At 37.4% G+C, this 20057-nt stretch overlaps 1 protein-coding gene across 4 annotated transcripts in view; it reads left to right on the top strand.

Annotated features, from left to right (window-relative positions):
* The window catches only part of CERT1 (ceramide transporter 1), a 101233-nt gene extending 86271 nt beyond the window's left edge, over positions 1-14962 (top strand). For 2 of the 4 annotated variants that reach the window (XM_069492845.1, XM_069492844.1), the window contains 6 exons: positions 1194-1326; positions 2270-2340; positions 5328-5456; positions 6001-6130; positions 7051-7187; positions 14777-14962. In XM_069492845.1, the coding sequence (XP_069348946.1) occupies positions 1194-1326; positions 2270-2340; positions 5328-5456; positions 6001-6130; positions 7051-7178 (591 nt within the window). In that variant the 3' untranslated portion in view covers positions 7179-7187; positions 14777-14962. Of the gene's footprint in view, positions 1-1193; positions 1327-2269; positions 2341-5327; positions 5457-6000; positions 6131-7050; positions 7188-9162; positions 12592-14776 lie in introns of those variants that run through there. The other 2 variants (XM_069492843.1, XM_069492846.1) reach the window with 2 other exon arrangements.
* Positions 14963-20057: the final 5095 nt, after the last annotated feature.

The raw sequence follows: 20057 nt of genomic DNA, 5'->3' as shown, positions 1-20057 counted from the left end.
TTTCACATAAGCCGTTGTACCTGCTCTAGGAAGGAAGAAGTGAAGGAGTGAAGAGAAGCCCAGGGGTGATGGTCTAGATGAAATCCCTCTACCTCGAATGAGGATTACAGAATAAGCCTACAGCCCACAACATTACAGAGATAGAAGTTAGGGCTAGATTATAGGAAGCATAAAGTAAACTACTAAGGAGAATAGTCTATTGTCTGTAGCAGTAGGTTAGCCACTGTATGGAAAGTATCATTTTTAGGAAGATTAAGGTGATAAGGAAGAAACTGGAGACCAAGAAGACCAGTTAGAGAGTTAGGCACAAGATGATGAAAGCTTACCTAAAACAGGTAAGCAATAGTAGAAAAATCAAGCTGTTGGGTATCTTAGAGAAGATCAGTAATACACTTCATAGCTATGCGCATTGTAAGAGGATAAGGGTGACTAGGAAAATGGTGGTCCCAATAACATGAATAAATAAGTAGGTGTGTAGGGAAAGGTAGTTTGGTGAGATGTAACAGAGGAACTACGTGAAATGCCTAATAGTGTCTGGCCCCATAGGCACTCCATAAATTGAAAGCTGGTTCTCCCCCATAATAACAGGTATCTTCTTTTCGCAAAAGAACTCATCACGAAGTTCTCTAAAGTAGCAAACTATTTATAATTTTCATACAATTAATTTTACTCAGTACTTAAGGTACATAGCCTCAGTATTTAATGCAAGATAGATCTGTATTCATCATCTTTTTGGCTGTTTTAGTTTTCAGTCATTGATTCAACAGATAATTGCGTGTCTACTGTTTCAGATACTATTCTAGATGGAGATACAGCATTGAACAAAGTAACCTTAACTCAGTGCCCTTAAGCAGATTATGTTCTAACCAGGTTTATTTGGCCTTCTTAACCTTGTTAAACAGTCCTTGAGAATGTTTGGTAAATAATGCCTAATTTAAATTTTAATTGATTTATTTTTAAACAGCAATAAGTCATCACATGGATGTTTTTCATAGTTGAAGTTTACCTTGGATTTGGATTTTAAGTATTTTTGTGCTGTCTGTATTAATTTGAAATTGCTTTTAGCAGAATACTGTAAATAAATTTTCATAAAAATCTAAAAAACAGCTAAATTTAAAAGCATGCATTCAAGTTTGTACTTTAGGGGTTTGATTTTTAATTTTGAAACAGTTTTTTAATTATGTCCTCTTTAGGTATATAGAAGAGAAGTAGAAGAAAATGGGATTGTTCTGGATCCTTTAAAAGCTACTCATGCAGTTAAAGGTGTTACAGGACATGAGGTCTGCAATTACTTCTGGAATGTTGATGTTCGCAATGACTGGGAAAGTAAGCTGTCATTACTAATATATTTTAATCTAATTACTATTTGAATTTAATATCGAATCCAACCTGGTTTTCTGACTTTGATTATAGAGTTTACAAAGTCAATGTAGAAAATATTTGGAGAATCATATAAAGTACCAATAATACCTTACATTTAAATAGAGCTTTTCAGTGTACAAAATGCTTGTCAGTATGTCATTTGATCCAATACCTCAGTAATCCTCCATGATAGGTAGGTATTTCTTATTTTCCATACAAATTAAGTAAAATTCAAATAGGTAAAGTGACTTGTCAAAGGCCACAGAGCTAGTTGGTGGAATAGCTAAGACTGAAATGGGAGGTTTCTGTTTTTTCATCTACTCTTTCCTAAACTGTTTTGTTTCCATGGTAAATTCTAGATAAATCCTTGTGTGGTTAGAGTTGTTCTTAGTGTGTGTATTACCCTTATACCCCAAATTTCAGAAGTACAGATACTTCTGGACATCGTGTTTATCATTGGCAGTTTGACATTCCTTTTTTACAAATATAGTCAGCTAAACCTAAATAGAATGGTTTATTTAACTTCAATAAAATTGGGAAGAGGGAGGGGTTATAGTGTTGGGAAATAGAAGTGCTTTATTAAAAATTAAAAATAAAAAATAACTATTATGTACCCATAATAATTAAAAATAAAAAAATTATAAAGAATTGCTTCCTTGATTTGAAAGATAGATACTGGGCCAAAAAAAATGAAACTTCCTGGTGAATCAGACCTCACAGCCACTATCTATAGCCCTAACACTAATTATTAACTACCTTCCATTTGGATTTACCCTAGGTAAGGCATGATCCTGTTCATTTTGCCATAATGTTCATTGTAATAGACTTTCAGCATGATTGAATTGATCACATTCTAGGAAAAGGTGATATATCTTTTTGGCTACTAACATTATTCTCTTCATTTCAGCAACTATTGAAAATTTTCATGTGGTGGAAACATTAGCTGATAATGCAATCATCATTTATCAAACGCACAAGGTAAATATCTTTTCATTCATCTCCAAAGGACTCCAATGTAGTTCAAACTAAGACATATAAATTCTCTAAAGTAAAATTTGGCAAGAAATTAAATGCCACAAAAGATCTAGAGATTTTATTAATAATTCATGAATGTCATGTATTTGAAAGGTATATCAGTTCCTTTAGAGCAGAAATGTGTGCAAGCAAGAATCTGAGAAATATAATCTGGAAACAAAGTGCTTCATAAGGTCTACAGTTAGTTTTTCTTCATGCACTTTTTTTTTTCCCCAAGAGATGAGGTCTTGCTGAGTTGTCCAGGCTGCTCTAGAACTCTTCAGCTCAAGTGATCCTCCTGCCTTAGCCTCCAAAGCAGCTGAGAGACTACAGGCATGTGCCGTCCCACTCAGCTTTCTTTATGTACAGTTTAAGTCTAGAAAAGAGTCTTCTGAAATACATCCATTGAAATACTTTCCTAGCATCTAATCTCAATAGGAGATAAATATGAAAGTGAATCATAGTCTCCTGTCCTATGGACAATAGCAATAAGGATAATGGAAAATATGGTATTAGCCTATGTTAAGACTCGTAGATATGAAAGTGATCTAAGCAAATTATCTGAAAGCAAAAAAAAATTGGTGAGCCTGACTATTGAGGTTGGTCATACATCAGAGCACACAGAAATATTGTAATTTAAATTTGTTCCCTTTCACATTATTTCTCCTTCCACTATTCTTTTCTTTTTTCTTTTCTTTTCTTTTTTTTAAAAACAGGGTCTTGCTCTGTCATTCAGGCTGAGTGCAGTGGTGCTGTCATAGTTCACTATAACCTCAAACTCCTGGGCTCAAGTGATCCTTCTGCCTCAGCTTCCTGAGTAGCTAGGACTATAGGAATGCACCACAATTTTTAAAATTTTTTGTAGAGATCGGGTCTCACCAGGTTATCCTGACTCATCTTTAATACATGGGCTCAAGCAATTCTTCCACCTAAACCTCCCAAAGTGCCGTGATTACAGGGATGAGCCACTACACCCAGCCCCTCTGCTATTCTTAATATTTGAAATTGTGGAATTAATATTTCCCTTACCTTATTCTGCTCTGTTCCCCTTCTGAAAATTGCCAAATAATATATTATATATAGAATAATAAAAGGAATTAAAATTTTGGAGAGATCTACCAACAACAAGCTTATATGTTTTATAAGAAATACAAAGATTCAGTGGGTACTTCATTTTTCTTTTTTAAATTATTTTTTTAGTTGAACATTTGAAAATATTTGAGATTTGGTATGTATTTCTTGAGCTCAGTCTTGTCATCTGAGACATCTTATATCTAATAATTATGAACTGTGCTTCATTTTACATGGTAGCTGCTCAAGAAATGTGTAGGACTGAGATTCATACAGATTTTGAGTCTAGGCCAGGTGCAGTGGCTCATGCCTATAATCCTCGCACTCTGGGAGGCTGAGGCTGGAGGATTGTTTGAGCTCAGGAGTTTGAGACCAGCCTGAGCAGCCTGGTGTGGTGGTGCACACCTGTAGTCCCAGCTACTTGGGAGGCTGAGGCAGGAGGATCACTTAAGCCCAGGAATTTGAGGTTGAAGTGAGCTATGATGCCACTGCACTCTAGCTTGGGCAAGAGAGAGGCTCTGTCTCAGGGGAAAAAAAAAGATTTTTGAGGTCTAATTGGAAACCTAAAATTTAGTAAATGTCAAAATATCAATTAATTGCCCTATAATTTAGAATGAAGATAAATAAGAGAAATTTAGAACCAGAAAAAAAACTTTATTATCTGAAGATAATTGGTCATAGAAAACAATCACTGAAGCTATTCCACATTGTAGAGGGAGGAATGGTTGTGTATGTTGTATTAGGATTGAAAAACTAAAAATTATATAAAATAATGTATCTTATATGTGACAAAATTTAAGTTACAGTTATAATTATTTGCTAATTCGTACAATAAACAGATTGTCCTATAATAATTTTTTCAACAAAATTGAATAACATAATACAATAAATTTGACTTCTTTTATAATGTGGTCTTAAAGAGGTCTACTTGTCTCTTAATGTTTAAGTCATTCTTATTCTTCAAATTTCTAGCTTATCCTGTGGATTTGCATTCATTAGTTCTAAGTGTGCCAAATCTTCATGTAGTATTATCTTCACATATATTTGCCCAACACTATTTTCATCAGTTTTATGAAATTTTGCATCTTTAATAGATGAACCATTTCACTTTGCAAGTGATTTGTGTTGTATTGACACTGAGTTGTTGGCTATTTATTACACTATAATCAGGAAAGATACTGCCTAAGGACTGTTCAATTACACATATCAGATACCCAAAATAAAAGTAACTTAAACAGGATAAAAGTTGAATTTTCTGTCATTTAGAAATAATTTTTCCCAGTTATCAGAAACCTAGGCTTTCTGTTATTCCTACAGTATATGTTTTTCTTTGCATACCTTAAAATTGAAATATTCAATCTAAATGATTTGGAATTCTTTTGAGTATGATTATGATATCAAAGGAGCAGTTTTTTTTCCCCCTAAAATCTTTGCTTTTTAAGTCTTTGAATCTCTAAACCTAACAGTACCAGGGGGAATGGGGAGTTGTTGCTTAATGGGTGGACAGTTTCTGTTTGCGTTGATGATAGGTTTCGGAAATAGATAGGTGATGGTTACACAACACTGTGAATGTAATTAATGCCACTAAATTGTACACTAAAAACTGGTTAAAAGGGCAAATTATATTAAGATGTATATATGTGTGTGTATAAATGTATTACTACAATTAAAAACATTCCTTTGATTATGTTCTACAAAGCCATTAACTCAATGTTTATAATTAATCATTTGACAGATATTCTTGGATGCTTTTCATTTAAAATTTGACCGATTTCACCTTCAGCTAAGGCATTTATTGGTTTTTAATTTGTTTCTCTGTTCCATGTTACATCTGAATAAAAAGCAGTTCAAATTTTTAAAAGATTTTTACTTCTCCTCAGAGAGTGTGGCCTGCTTCTCAGCGAGATGTATTATATCTTTCTGCCATTCGAAAGATACCAGCCTTGACTGAAAATGACCCTGAAACTTGGATAGTTTGTAATTTTTCTGTGGATCATGACAGTGCTCCTGTAAGTACAGTATATAAATGTGTATAATTGTATAATATAAAGCTAAATACACAATACAGGGCAAAGGCAATAAAAACCTACCACACCCAGAGAGACACTTGATTTGATAATGCTCCTTAGATTTTGTTTTATGTTGGGTTGGCTACTAGGAACAATATAGCCCATGTGTGTCTGAGGGCAGCAGTCATGGCTATGAGCATCCCACCAGGGCTGTTTTCCTTTCTTTCAGAGGTTTGGTGAAACAGAGCCAAATGGGTAGTGTATGTAGGCTACTTCCCACCGTTAATCTCTTAAGCATTACCAACTGCTGGCCGAACCTCTGTAGTTTCTACCTCAGTTTAGCTCCATTTACTGCTTAAGAGGAAGGAAAATCCTCATGTCATTATCAGCTTGGCATGTATTATTTATGTGGTACTTATAAGATTTCATTGGGGATTTTGATACATTATGGTTTTGGTTAGCCTAATATAGTATTAGACCAATAGAGATTACAAAATACTGAGTATCTACTCTACTGGTGCTTTTTTATTTTTTGTTTTGGCAGCTAAACAATCGATGTGTCCGTGCCAAAATAAATGTTGCTATGATATGTCAAACCTTGGTAAGCCCACCAGAGGGAAACCAAGAGATTAGCAGGGACAACATTCTATGCAAGATTACATATGTAGCTAATGGTATGTATTTTTTCATTTGTTTTTGCTACTTAATGTGGATGTTCTTGATCATGATCTGTGTGATAACTGACAGTTTGGACAAATGCCTTTTTAGTTCTTATCCTTTAGTTTCTAATTTTTAATGTGGAGATACATATATCAAAATTATCTGAGAAACTTTGAAAATATACGTGCCTGAAATTTGCCCTAGAAATACTGTATGAGAATTTCTGAAACTGAAGCTGGATAGGTAAATTTAAAAACTTCATCTCTAGATCACTATCATATATTCTTGGTTTTAAGAACCATTTTGTTAGATATTTGCGTAATAGGATGTATTTATTATTAGGAATATAAGCAACAGTGGGAAAGGAAATTAACAGTTCTTTTTCTCATTGTCAGGCATTTAGTTTTCTGAATCAGTGCTCCCCTAGTCCTTATTAGTTGCTAGTTTCATATTTATTTCACTTTGACATGCTGCTGGGTAGCCCTTTTCATCACTTGCTTTGGTTCCTTTCTACACCCATTTTGCACCTGCAGTCATCTTTGCAGTCTCTCTTACAAATTCTCAAACCCCCTTTATACAGGGCCATAACTGCTAGTATGTTTATATAAACAATTGTACCTGAGCAAAGTTGCTAGTTAATTGTAGTAGAGGTTGGTGAATAAATCTGCATTAAATAACCTAAGGTGTTGGCTATACTAAATATTTTCATATAATTTAGGGAACCAAGAACATTTTAGAAAGGTAATAAGTGATTTCTTATTTCCTATCTGTTTATGTCTGTTGGTTAGTATTAAGGAATGAATGATCGAGACTTTAAAAGATGCTAACTGGTCCAACATGAGGAATTTTTTAAAAGCAAGGGAACAAATTAAGTGCTTCACATGTATTTGGAGAATTATATCTTAATAAGTTTTCATTTTCCTTTATCTTGCAGTGAACCCTGGAGGATGGGCACCAGCCTCAGTGTTAAGGGCAGTGGCAAAGCGAGAATATCCTAAATTTCTAAAACGTTTTACTTCTTACGTCCAAGAAAAAACTGCAGGAAAACCTATTTTGTTCTAGTATTAACAGGTACTGTAAGGTCTATTTTAACATTCCTTTTTAAATTTTATTTGACTAGTATGAGTCCATAGATATTAAAATTTAGTTGTTGAGAGCAGTTGCTGTGTTTCATGATGTTTCAAGATAGTTTACAGCCTTTAAAACTTAATTTTTTCTGCTAATGCTTACTTAATGGAATTTCAACATTATAGAACTATAGAATTTCAGAAGTGCAAATTCCCTGTATTCTTCCCCAGAAACTATTATTTTTGTTGTATATTTTTCCAGACTTTTCTGTGTTGTACTGACATATACTTTTGAGTGTTTAAAAAAAAAAGTGTTTATTCCATACTTAATGCTTTGCAGCTTGCATTTTTTCACTTAACAGTGCCAGCTGTAGTGACTCACGCCCGTAATCCTAGCATTTTGGGAGGCCAAGGTGGGAGGATTGCCTGAGGCCAGGAGTTCAAGACCAGTCTGAGCAAGAGTGAGACCCCATCTCTACAAAAAATAGAAAAATTATCTGGGCATGGTGGTGCTCGCCTGTAGTCCAGCTACTCGGGAGGCTGAGACAGGAGGATCACTTGAGCCTAGGAGCATGAGATTGCATTGAGCTCTGATGATGCCACTGTACTTTAGCCCAGGCATCAGAGCAAGAACCTGTCTCAAAAAAAAAAAAGTGTCCTATCTTTCCATATAAAGATGAGATGTGTAAAATGATCTAATTCTTTTAGCATATATTATATGAATGTTGCAGAATTTATTAACCAGTCCCATGTTAATGTCTGGGTTGGTTTCCCATTTTTATTGTCAAACAATGCTACACTAAACATCTTTATGCAAGAAGCTAGAATCTTTAATTTTTTTAAATAATTGTTACATTGACATGGTTCAAAAATCAAACGTATGAAAAAGGTATGTAGTAAAATTTACCACCTGTTTTCCTATTCATCCGGGTTTTTGCCCACTAAAAAAAATTACATAATTATTTGCTGTGCAATATTAGATGCACATTATTAAATATGCTATTACTAGTTTCTTGTGTATCTTTCCAGAGATTTTTTTTGTTAATGCCTGAACAAGCAAGTACAAGTATATTCCCCCTACACATATGCTTTATGAGGCTCAAGTGATTCTCCTGCCTCAGCCACCCGTGTAGCTGGGACTACAGGCGAGCACCACCACGCCCAGCTAATTTTTTCTATTTTTAGTAGAGACGGGCCTTGCTCCTGCTTAAGCTGGTGTCGAACTCCTGACCTCAAGTGATTCTCCCACCTCAGCCTCCCAGAGTGCTAGGATTACAGGCATGAGCCACCACGCGCAGCCTCACTTTTTTTGTTTTTAACACATTGACTGCCACACAAGAAAAAACATTTTTCCTTGGGGCCACCATGTTTTATTACAAAAGTGGAATAAAAAACTTCAAAAACAAAATGATCCTTTGTAATTTAATGAAAAACTTGTTATTTTTTATTGTTTTTTGTACCTGAGTTATATGCAACTTGAAAAATAGTTCTTGCAGCTCCCAAGGTGGAGAGACATGTGGGTTACATATGCTTCACAAGTCCCTGGGCTTAAAACTAGCATGAATTAAATACAACTCACATAGCAGTTAATGTGTTAAATAAGGCAGACCTCTCCCATAGCTTGAATCAATTTTTAAAATTCTTGATACATGGTATTGTATGGCATATTTTATTGAAGGCTAAGAGAAAGGCAATGCCAGTCTGTGGGGTAAAAATCTAGAGACTTCTCATTGATTCCCTCTTTGCTTACCTATAGTATGTTGCCCTTTTCAATTTTTTTCTAACTTTCAAAAGATTCCTTATGCTTGTATTCCTTGCTTGTAGTATAAATTTCAAATTTGTAAAAATCCTTAAAAGATAAATTTTAATAAAGATTCTCCTTCCCTGAATTTGGAGGGTAGAAGGACTCTGTTTTGATAGTCTTGCAGGTGTTAATAATGCATTGCTAAATTTTTTACTTGTCATTTTCTTTCCTGCAGTGACTGAAGCAAGGCTGTGTGACATTCCATGTTGGAGAAAAAAAATTGAATGCTCTAAGCTGGAACATAGGATCTATAGCCTTGTCTGTGGCCCAAGACCTTGGCCTTGTGTACAAAAATGAAGAAATATTGCAATAGCAAAGCTGAACATCTAACACTAGCTGTCTCCTGCTAGATCTCCTCGCTCAGCATATAATATAAATACATGTAAAATTACATGTATATGGCTATATTTTTATTTGCTTGCTCCTCGAAGAGAAAAAAACATCAACTTTGAATCACAACTAGGAATTGATGATTTAATTTTTAGAAACTTTTTCAAAATTTTTAATTTACTCTGGTCCGGCCTGAGATCCTCAGTTATATCAGGTTTTGTGCACAAAAGAAAAGCACAAAAGTTGGACGCACATGGGGCACGTGCTTTCTGTGCACCAAAATCTGGATGAGGTTCTTTTTTCAGGCCTACAGTCAAATATGTGTCCAGAATTTTTTGACGTTTTTGCTTTGTATAATCATAAAATTCATTGCTGCTGATTTCTATAATGATTTATGTTGTTATATAAGTGTCTCTTAATAACTGAGGGCTGTCAATAACCTGTGATTTTGCCTTTTCTATAGTCTTACTCCCATGAAGAACCTTGGTTCTGATGGAGAAAGAGTAAAAAGCTTTATTTTTCCCCCCAGATATCTTTATATTTCTATTATATTTTTTAGTTGTGTACTGTGTGCTACAGATTTTTTTCAGTTTATTAGAAACACAATTTGGTAATTCCTAAATTGTTTCTGCCTGCCTCCAAACAGAAACATCTATACAAATCTAGTGGGTATAGATTACTTTCTGGTAAGATGGTTGGGATATAAAATGAGCTCATGTTTTCCTGAAATTTCTGAGAGAATATACTGTATTGTTAAAGCAAGTCAGACTGTTTGGGTTTGACATTTGATTTACTATTTGTAGTATTCAATAACGGGTATGTTTGTTAGTTCTTCTAGTTTGGGTCAGTTTAAAAGATCTATTGCAAAGTATACAAAGAAAATGTGAGCAATGCTTCTATTTGCCTCTTGATCAGAAACTTTACCGGAGCAGTAAAGGATTCCACATGATTCAAACTGAAATGCTTTTGTTAGTTGCTATAAAAACTTAAAATGTAAAATGCCTTTTTCAGTTTTAGTCCTCTGTGAAAAACATTGAAGCGTGGAATGGAGGCAAGGAATAGTACTCACTGAAGTCAAAATGACTGCCCACTTCAAAATCTTCAGTGTGTTTATACACAAATGTATTTATATAAATCAGAGGCATTTTGTATAATAGATGCTTTGCTGACTTCTTCATCTCTGTAGAAACACAGAAATCAGACCCATTTTGTAAAGCAGAAAGTCATGTCATGTAGAACATGTCTTGTATATATGCCATACATGGTAACGGAGTCTTGATGATAAATGCAAGATGATAATTTAATGATGGGATTAGTCTGATCACTTAATATGCACAATCCTGGAAGTGAATTACTTGCATCAGCTATAGTGATATTTATTATTCTGTACAGAGAGAAAAATACGTATAAAACATATGCTTACATTACATGCACGCAGATTTCACGCTCCATAAATCTTTTCTATTTTTTAATTTACCTTTCTCTAAATGTGCATGGAATATGCCTTATTATAGAAAAATGCTGTTCATAATTTGACTACGTGGAAAAGTGCCTATATGGTGGTAATGCTAGTAAGGCAAATAAGACAAATTATCATATTGGTTTACTACATCACCAGTTAACATTTTATATTGTGATGTTTAAAAAAGAAAAGTTTATACCTCAAATGTGTATTTTATTTTACAATCAGCTGTGGGGTAGGGGTTGGGATGGGTGAATGGGGGGGTTAGGGAGGGAAGGTTTATTCACCATAGCCGCTGATGGGAATCTTCAAAAAATTCTGTATGCCCACCATAAATATTTCTCTGTTTGCCATTCTGGTAACTGTCATGAACACAGACAATTAACTCTTTCGTAACTAAATTGGATAGCTTTATTTTACAAAGGTATGGAAAGTTTACAAAGCAGTATCTAAATCAAACATTAGTTGCATTTGGACTAAATGTGATGATATACTTTTGCAATGTATTCTGTAAATAAAATGACTACACTAAAATATTTGTATTAAAAAAAGAGGAAAAGAAAAGATACATTTTACCTTTAGATAACTGCACTGGTACTTCACTAGAGTTAATCATGTCCAATCAGATTTAGAAATGAGTTGGGGCATATGGAAAAGAATTCAAAAGAGGTCAGAATTTGCAGAGGTACTGGCCTATTAGACAATATTCAGACCCTCTAGAATTATTTTCATACTGTTAATGCCTACATACTGAATATTTATGATTTTCTCATCCACAGTTACTTCTCTTCCCCAAGCCAAAAACATTTTTTTGTTGTTGTTGTTGTTTTTGTTGTTTGGTTTTGGTTTTGGTTTTTTTGAGACAGAATCTCACTCTGTTGCCTAGGCTGTAGTGCTGTGGTGTCAGCCTAGCTCACAGCAATTTCCAACTCCTGGGCTCAAGCGATCCTTCTGCCTCAGCCTCCCGAGTAGCTGGGACTACAGGCATGCGCCACCGTGCCTGGCTAATTTTTTCTGTATGTATTTTTAGTTGTCCACCTAATTTATTTCTGTTTTTTTTTTAGTAGATCCGGGGTCTCGCTCTTGCTTAGGCTGGTCTTGAACTCCTGAGCTCACAAGATCTGACCACCTCGGCCTCCCAGTGTGCTAGGTAGGATTACAGGCGTGAGCCACCTTGACCGGCAAAAAAAATTTTTTTTACCCTTTTACTGTCTTTTCTACTCAGTTACTGTTCTGCGCTGTATTAGAAACTCGAAAAATATTGGTGATGTGGGGTTTTGTCCCTGAGTGCCCACCATACAGGACAAGAGAGCTCAGTGTTTCAGTTAGAATTCAGGACTCCTGGTTTTGAGGTAGAGGATAATCATTTAGCACTTGGTCAGCCAGAGCAAGGAGAGGGAGGTCTGCAAGGAAGATGTAAGAAGACAAAAAGAAAGGGAGGAATGGGTTTCCCATTTGTTCGGTTTCATCAACTAATTTGTACACCTGTACAACATCAGTGTCAGTTATTAAGAAATTTTTGGTTGGGCTGAGCTGGTTCTTTTGTGAAATTGTGCTGGTTATCTTTAAGCTTATGAGTTATTTGTCCAATTAACCACTTTTCATCAGTATTTAGTCCAGGTTGTACAGATGATGTATTTGGATTATTGTCATTGTTCATCTACAAACTCAAAACATAATCATTTTAAAGTACCTTGGGAGTGTGTAGAGTGTAACTATTCTATAATAGCTTTATGATCCTGATGATGTTTTTTAAAAATAATAAGTTGGATCTTCCATGTTACAATCACAAAATTAAAACCAGTATTTAAAGTGGAAAAGTATTAAAATATTATGGACAAATGTGCTTGCTTGATTTGTTTTCCTTATCCTCAAAGTAATGCCCTACTCTGAGTAGTTAAAAGCTTGAAGTACTCCAGTGTTCTTCAGACTAACTCAGTTAAGGATCAAGACATAGACTGTCCGTGAGTTGCAATTAACAAAATATAACAGGATGGAATATATCAGGTACATGGCATGTAATGAAGGGAAATATTTTGTGTTTCTTTTGTCACATGTATTCTATACATATGTGTGTAGTGGGTTACAATTTCAAATGAATTTCTTACTGTTGATCATGTCTAAAAGTTATAAAAGATTGCTAGAGAGTAAAGCCATATACACTTGGGTATTTCTAAAATGGAAGCACAATTCGAGTAAACCATCCACACTTAATTTGTAATTCAACTGCATGCACCTATCCATAAATAAATATCTCATTTGTCTATTTAAATAACCTCATTTATTTAAATAATATGATCAGCTCCATTGTTGCACTCAGGGAACTTATGCCTTAGAATGACCGTGATAATGGTAAGTGTGGATTTGCAGTTCATTCAATCAGTGGGTTCCTCCGTGGTTGTATTGAAAGGCACAGACCACATTTCTTTCCTAGTGTTCAAAGGCATTAATACGTAAAATCCAAACAATGTGACCTGTAAACACAAGCCAACTACATAGTCTGGTGGGATGCTAGAAGGAAAATCAGACTATTGTGTTAGATTGATTGACAGAAATAGTATGTGGTGCTCTTAGGGGGCTTTTCAAGAGCAGTTTTAACTATGTGCAGTTTTTGTTTTAGGCTTGACTTTGGAATACAACCTGCAAATAAGATATAGGTCTAACCAAGCAATTTCAAATTGGGTTGCTTTTATAGCATCTTCCAGGCTTTCTTGCCATGTTTTAATTTGGTTACAATAGGGCTTATATTATTATTTGCATTGTCTACCTATTAAATTTTCTGTAAACCTTCCACATCTGTATACTTTGAATAGCCTTACACAAATATAAAGTGAAGCTACTTTCTTTGTCCTCTTCATTCTGTTTTCCACATAATTCTGTGAGGCCGGTAGCAGAACACATCTTAAAGATCTCTGAAGCTGGAATGCAATTAAATTGAGAAAAGAAAAAGAAAAGGATTTCTAAAGCTATTATAAGATGCCCGACCAGGGATTTTCTTACCACCCAGCCTTTATGATTCTTACGGGTGCTATGTGAGGATATCTCCATTGTGTCTGTTCCAGGCAGTATCTCTGCTTTTTACCTTTGCCCACTCAACAAACCTGTGAGGTGATTGGTAGTGTGGTTGGTGGTACCACCCTTTTTTACAAATGAGGAGACAGGTCAGACCTACTGATTGATTCCTAAGTTTGTTTTTTTCCCATTAAACTCTGCAATTTTTTTTTTTTTTTTTTTTTTTTTTGGAGACAGTGTCTCACTCTGTTGCCTGGGCTAGAGCGCCCATGGCATCAGCCTAGCTCACAGCAACTTCAAACTCCTGAGCTCAAGCAATCCTCCTGCCTCAGCCTCCCGAGTAGCTGGGACTACAGGCATGTGCCAGCACACCTGGCTAATTTTTTCTATTTTTAGTGGAGATGGGGTCTTGCTCAGGCTGATCTTGATCTCCTAACCTCAAGCAATCCTCCTGCCTCGGCCTCCCAGAGTGCTAGGATTATGGGTGTGAGCCACCATACCCAGCTAAACTCTGCTACTTTTTCATGCCTGTGTCTTTAATATCTAGAAAGTGTTTGACAGACTAGGAAGAGCTGATGTGCTTGAAAACTAGCACTTCTGGAGTATGGATCTTAACCCCACACTTTAATATCAGGTTCACAAAATCCCCAATATAGACAGTCCCTAACTTTCAGTGGTTCCACATGGGATTTTTCAACTTATGATGGTGTGAAAGCAGTGTGCATCCAGTATACCCCTGGACTTACAATAGGGCTGTGTCCAAATACACCCATCATAAGGTGAAAATATTGTAAGTCACAAGGGCATTTTTGACTTAAGATTTTTCAGGTTACAATGAATGGGCGTATCGGTGTGTAATCCCATCATAAACTGAAGACCATCTGTAACTATATGTCTTATAAAATCCCACCAGATACAGGAAGGTGGTCAATAAAGGGGAAATTTGACCACCATTTGGTGCTCTAACTGCCTTCCTGTCGCCCAGCTTAGAGGAATGAAACAGGGAATCAGGGAATTGTGTCATTAGAAAACTACTACAGAGAAGCCCAAAGAGGGTATTTCATCTCATGTTCAACCCAAGGATGACCTCCAGTATAACTATCACTGTTTTATGAGCTGCCTGCCACAAAATGACCAGTGAGTAAGTGAATAAAGCAAGCTTTGGATTCACCCCAAGTCAGTTTACTGTGGTTCTTTTCTATTACTGGTCCTTAGAATTAGCAGGCTTAAATGGTCCTGGGTCCAGCCTCAGGGAATCCGTATGCAGCAGTTAAATCAAGGTGTGGTCAACATCAAACCATTTTAGCAACTTCAATAGATATCGATTCCCCGGCATACAGCACGTATCTATTGCCATGCAGTGTGCTAGGATTGGAGATACAGCAATAAATAGACCATCTGGCTTTATTGTTTGCATCATGACCAAGCTTTTTATTTTTTGTTTTTTTGCCCTCCCCCCCCCCCCCGCCAAAAAACTTTTTAAAAATGTATCCAAAATAAGAGGAAATTGGCTTTGAGATCAGAAGCATTTGAATAAGGTACATTGTAGACTTGGCAACATTGGAGATGTACAAAAGTCTTGATTCTCAGTTGTGTTCTGAAAAGGTAGGTATTGCTAGGATGTGGGCTGTTGCTGTGTTTTAACCTCTGTGCAGGTTGATAGCACCAAATTAATAATTTTTCACTTTAACTTAAAACTACAATTTAATTTATGGTCTGTAACTGACTTCATTCCTAGCATCCAGTAGATTTTTTTGTTACTTCTAAGTGAATTTCTATGTTCCTGGGTGCCATGTATTCAACATAGTGGGAAGGAAAGAGTGAGATAATGTATTCAAAAATGCTTTGAAAACTTTAAAGCACTATGCAAATGGAAGGATTTACTAAGGCACCTACAAATATGTGCTAGGTACTGTTATTTGAATGCTACAGATATGAAGATGAGCCAGACACAGGAGTAATGACAGAAGATGCAAACATTTGGTGGCTTTGAGCAGAACTATTAAGTTACTTGGCTTGTCTGGGGTTCACCTACCTCCGGGACATGTCCAATAAGGGAGAAGACTGGAGGGAGAGGCACAGGCAGTTGTTGGCAAACCTTGAAGTCTACGTAAAGAAGTTTGATCTTCATTCTACCAGCAATGGGAGACACTGAAGGGCTTTTTTGAGCATTGTTTTTGTATATATCTGAGAAACATCTGTGGGAAGTGGTTGGTTTGTTTGGATATGGAATAAGTCAACTATTTATGTTATTTTTACTTGTAGAAAATAATTCCTGTGCCAATGTCTGAAATGGACTGGGGAGACAATGATAGTTTTTTAAAACTTGAGAAGTGGAAATGATAGTGCCTCAAGCTGGATCTGTCCAGCAGTCATCGCGTATTTACAAACTAAATTAGGAAGAGTTCAGAGCTGTAGAATCAGTGAGAGAAATGAGACTTTCCTGATTTCTTTGCCTTTACTTTCTCCTTATGTTCAGTTCCTCCGGCGTCTATCAAACTATCCTTTTATACATCATTCCTCTTGCTAAATGTTTTAATAGTGCCCTTATCTCCACAAGTGAGTCCACACTCCTCGACTTCAGTCTGTGATCCAAGGCATCTCTTAATAGTTTGGCTTTACCCCGTCTATCTTACCAGCCTCACTCTCCATGGACCCCCCTATAGATAAATCATCACAGCCAGGTGGACTTACTCCCTATCACTCAGCAATCCACGCTTACCTTCTAAGGAAATGCACGCTCTCCTCCCCTCACTCAACATCCAAGACCTACTTCAGGGTCCCAACATCTGACCTTAATTATACCAACCCTCTCAACTCCTCTTCAGTTCTATTGTATGTGCTTTCCCTTTGTATGTCCTTGGACTATATACCTACTGTGACATTGCTGCTTGTAATATTAATCTAGCGGCTATACTAGACTACAGCTCATCAGCTCAACTACAAGCTAAAAGCTTCACAAAACAGAGCCCCACCAAAGTCAGAGGGCAGTTTCAACAGAATGTATGTTTGAGGTGGCAAAAAAGTAGTGGGGAAAAATGGATAGAGTGTGAAAAGAAGGGGCAAATGGAGCTGGGGTCGCAGAAAGGCTTTTAATTTCAATGAGAAGGTGCATATTTGAAAACAGAAGGGATAAATGGAGGAGAGGGTAGAACTGTCCAAGAATTTGTTAAGTACAAAAGGATGAGATCCAGGAAGAGGAACACTATCTTCTTTTCCCCTAGGACTTAAGCTTTATAAAGAGATACCAAATCCCCCAGCCACAGATGGTGGCAGATGAGCAAGGAATCAACGGGAAGCAAATGCTGGGCAGCCCACAGGGCTCTGGGCTGCAAAGGGTTAAGTATAGTTCGCTGTGCAGCTGCTGACATGACGAAAAGGAAAGGGACTGCTGAGCAGCCTCTTCTGCAAATACCTGCAGTGCTCCATGAAAGGCACTAGGCCATTCCCTAAATGAGATATATACACGAGACCCATACATATCACAACCAATGGAAAAAGACCTCATGTTTCCATCTTTGGATGACAGGTGATTTGGTTTATATGTGGAGAGAATAAATATAGCATTTCAGGGAATGTGTGGAGCTAGATAACACCCTAGAGGCCAGCTGATCCAACTGTCTCATTTTACAAATACGGAAACTGAGGACAAGACATGTGAGGTGACTAGCCTAAGGTCTCACAGCTAGTTAGTAGCATAGCGGGGATTGGAGGGGAGGTCTCTAGATTGCCAGCTCCATCAACACTGCCCTCCTCCTTCTGTTGTGAATGACTGTTTCTCTTCGGCACAAGTGCTAATTACATTTATTACGTCAGTCACTCAACATTGAGGACCTTTAATTCTAAGGTACTTGTTCTAAAATAACAAGACAGTCCCTGCCTTCAATAGACCTCAGTCTGGAGAAAAATATGGGCAAAATTTCTCTGCAGTACAGAGTAACAGGTCTTCACCATTTATTTATATGTATTTTTATCATTTATATTTTTGTTTGATAATGCACACAATCAAAAATACATTTATTGGATGGGTGTGTCCAAAACTTTTTTCTGATGAGGTGTTCAAGGTTTGAATTCTACCGCCATAGGTAGGCGCTGTCCTGGGCAAGTTCAACATGGGCTTTTCCCCCCAATAGCTTTCCACCTAAAATTGCAATTGTCCAGGCTATACCAGCAAGTCAATTAAGCTTCGTTTACTTAACAATGCTTGTGCAGTACAGGTAAGAGCATCCAGATCTGCTGAAGGAGCCATGGCCTGAGGTAGGTGAGATGCTCTGTACAGATCTGAGCATATTTTGCTATTAAAGACTGATGAAGGTCTAAGAACAAGTGCTCTCACAGGTTTGTCCTAGATTAGAAGAGACAGAGGCAGGAAATACATCAAAACTTGGTTTCACTATAAAAACCCTTTGAGGCTACAGCCCAGTGAGACTGTGAAATGGGCAGGAAGGCGGAGGTTCCTCTGTGATGTCCATTGTGAGCTTCAGAGCTGCAAAAGAACTCAGCAGTGAGGTTCTTCCATACACATCATGCAGGGCTAACAATACTCTGGATTTGCTTGTTGTGTCTGACGCTTCTACATACAATCCCAGCCGATTTTAGACTGGAGACTGCCCCAGAATTGCTCCCACAATCATCCCTCACCTCCACCCCATGCAAGCCGTTTACCATTTCAAATTTGCAAGTGACACAAATGCAGAGTTCCATAATCAACCAGGCTACATGACTACAGCCCTTCTATTTTGGATCACTTCCTGATGCTTGTCTGCCTTCGTGCTTAGTTAGCAGCTGGCATAGGCCCTCCGCCTTGTAGGCTCCCTGCCAACTGGCTTCAGAATTAACCACCTGGAATGCTCTGTCCAATGGGTTTCTAGCCTGGAGTAATTGTGCTCCAGTGCCACTATCCCGAGAAGTTACAATAGAAAGGAGTCAAATTTCACAGGGCAGGTGGGGGGGGAGGCTGGGGAGTAGACAGTGATACATGCATGCAAACCTCTTTAAAAGCAGCTCAATTTTTTTTCCAGTCTTATTTGGCCCTTTGGAAGAGGGTGCAAGGAACGAGGAGGAGGGTGAGTGGAATAAGCGGCTGAAAGTGTCTCTTTTTCTGGGGCATTTTACATGTTGAAGGGTAGAGAAGACATTCAGTGTTGTTCTGGGATTGTGGGAGTGGGGGAGGAGCACCAAATCCAAAAAAGATTTTCTAGGTAGTTATTACATCTCTCTTGGGTTAATTATAATCAGGTCTTTATTAACCAGCACTTGGTCTCTCCATGGGTGTTTTCCAACTTTGTGCTTCTGAATAAACACAATTTTCTAATACCCTTCACTCAGCCCCATCAAGCACCTTATGCTGAAATCCCCACCTATTACAGCAGCAGCACCACCACCTGTGAAGTTGTTAGACCTGCCAAAGTTCTGGCCCCACCCCAGACCAAAGGAATCAGAAAGCCTGGGGGTGCGCCTAGCAATCTGTGTTTTAATGGATCCTCCAAGTGAATGTGGTCACACTCAAGCTCGAGAACCACGGTACTAGAGCACACTTTTGCATTCTGCCTCCTAACTCCAGCTGTTAGTGCAAGTCTTTCTTCTATTGGCCTTAGGGAGCAGGTGTTAGAAAAACCCTCACATCCTGATACAGGAGTGCCCACACCTCCTTCAGCAGCTCTCAAACTTGCTCAGAAAGGAAAAAAATGGGGAGATGGGGACAAGGGGGCATGTTCCAAGTACACTACAATGAAAAAATGAAATCCGTTAAATGTTAAACATATAATTGTTAAAGTAAATCACTTGCCATCTTCTCTTGGCTTCCAGTGTAGAGGTTACCCATTACTTTTGCTAACTGGACAAAGTTTATTGTTCATAAATTCCAGCCTTGTCCAGCACAGGAGCATAGTTTGAGAAATGCTCACCTTGAAAAAAAAAAATCTTCACGATGAATTTAATGCTCTAACTTCCCCCTCCTGTACACAGGAGATTCATATTTGATGTGTTTTGCTGTCCTGGGGTCCTCCTGTCTGAGCTCAGACCCTTCAATGTGAGACGCTCCCTTTGGGTTTAATCCTCTATCTTCTCCTAAGATGAGTAAACATCCTGTCCTGTCACATGCATCTTACTGCTCAGCAAATTACCCAAGCAGAAAGCAAGTTTGAAAATCCTTCCCTGTCTTTTGTCTGCCTGCTCCATTCTGGAGGGGGCTGACCATCACCGCCCACTTCAGGAGAAAAATTCAAACTGATTCTCTACCTGGGCCTTGGTTCTTAGAGGCTCGT

Source organism: Eulemur rufifrons, chromosome 17, assembly GCF_041146395.1.
Source record: "Eulemur rufifrons isolate Redbay chromosome 17, OSU_ERuf_1, whole genome shotgun sequence".
NCBI lineage: Eukaryota > Metazoa > Chordata > Mammalia > Primates > Lemuridae > Eulemur > Eulemur rufifrons.
The sequence above is the reverse complement of the archived record's forward strand: the minus strand, read 5'-3'. Positions and strand labels throughout refer to the sequence as shown.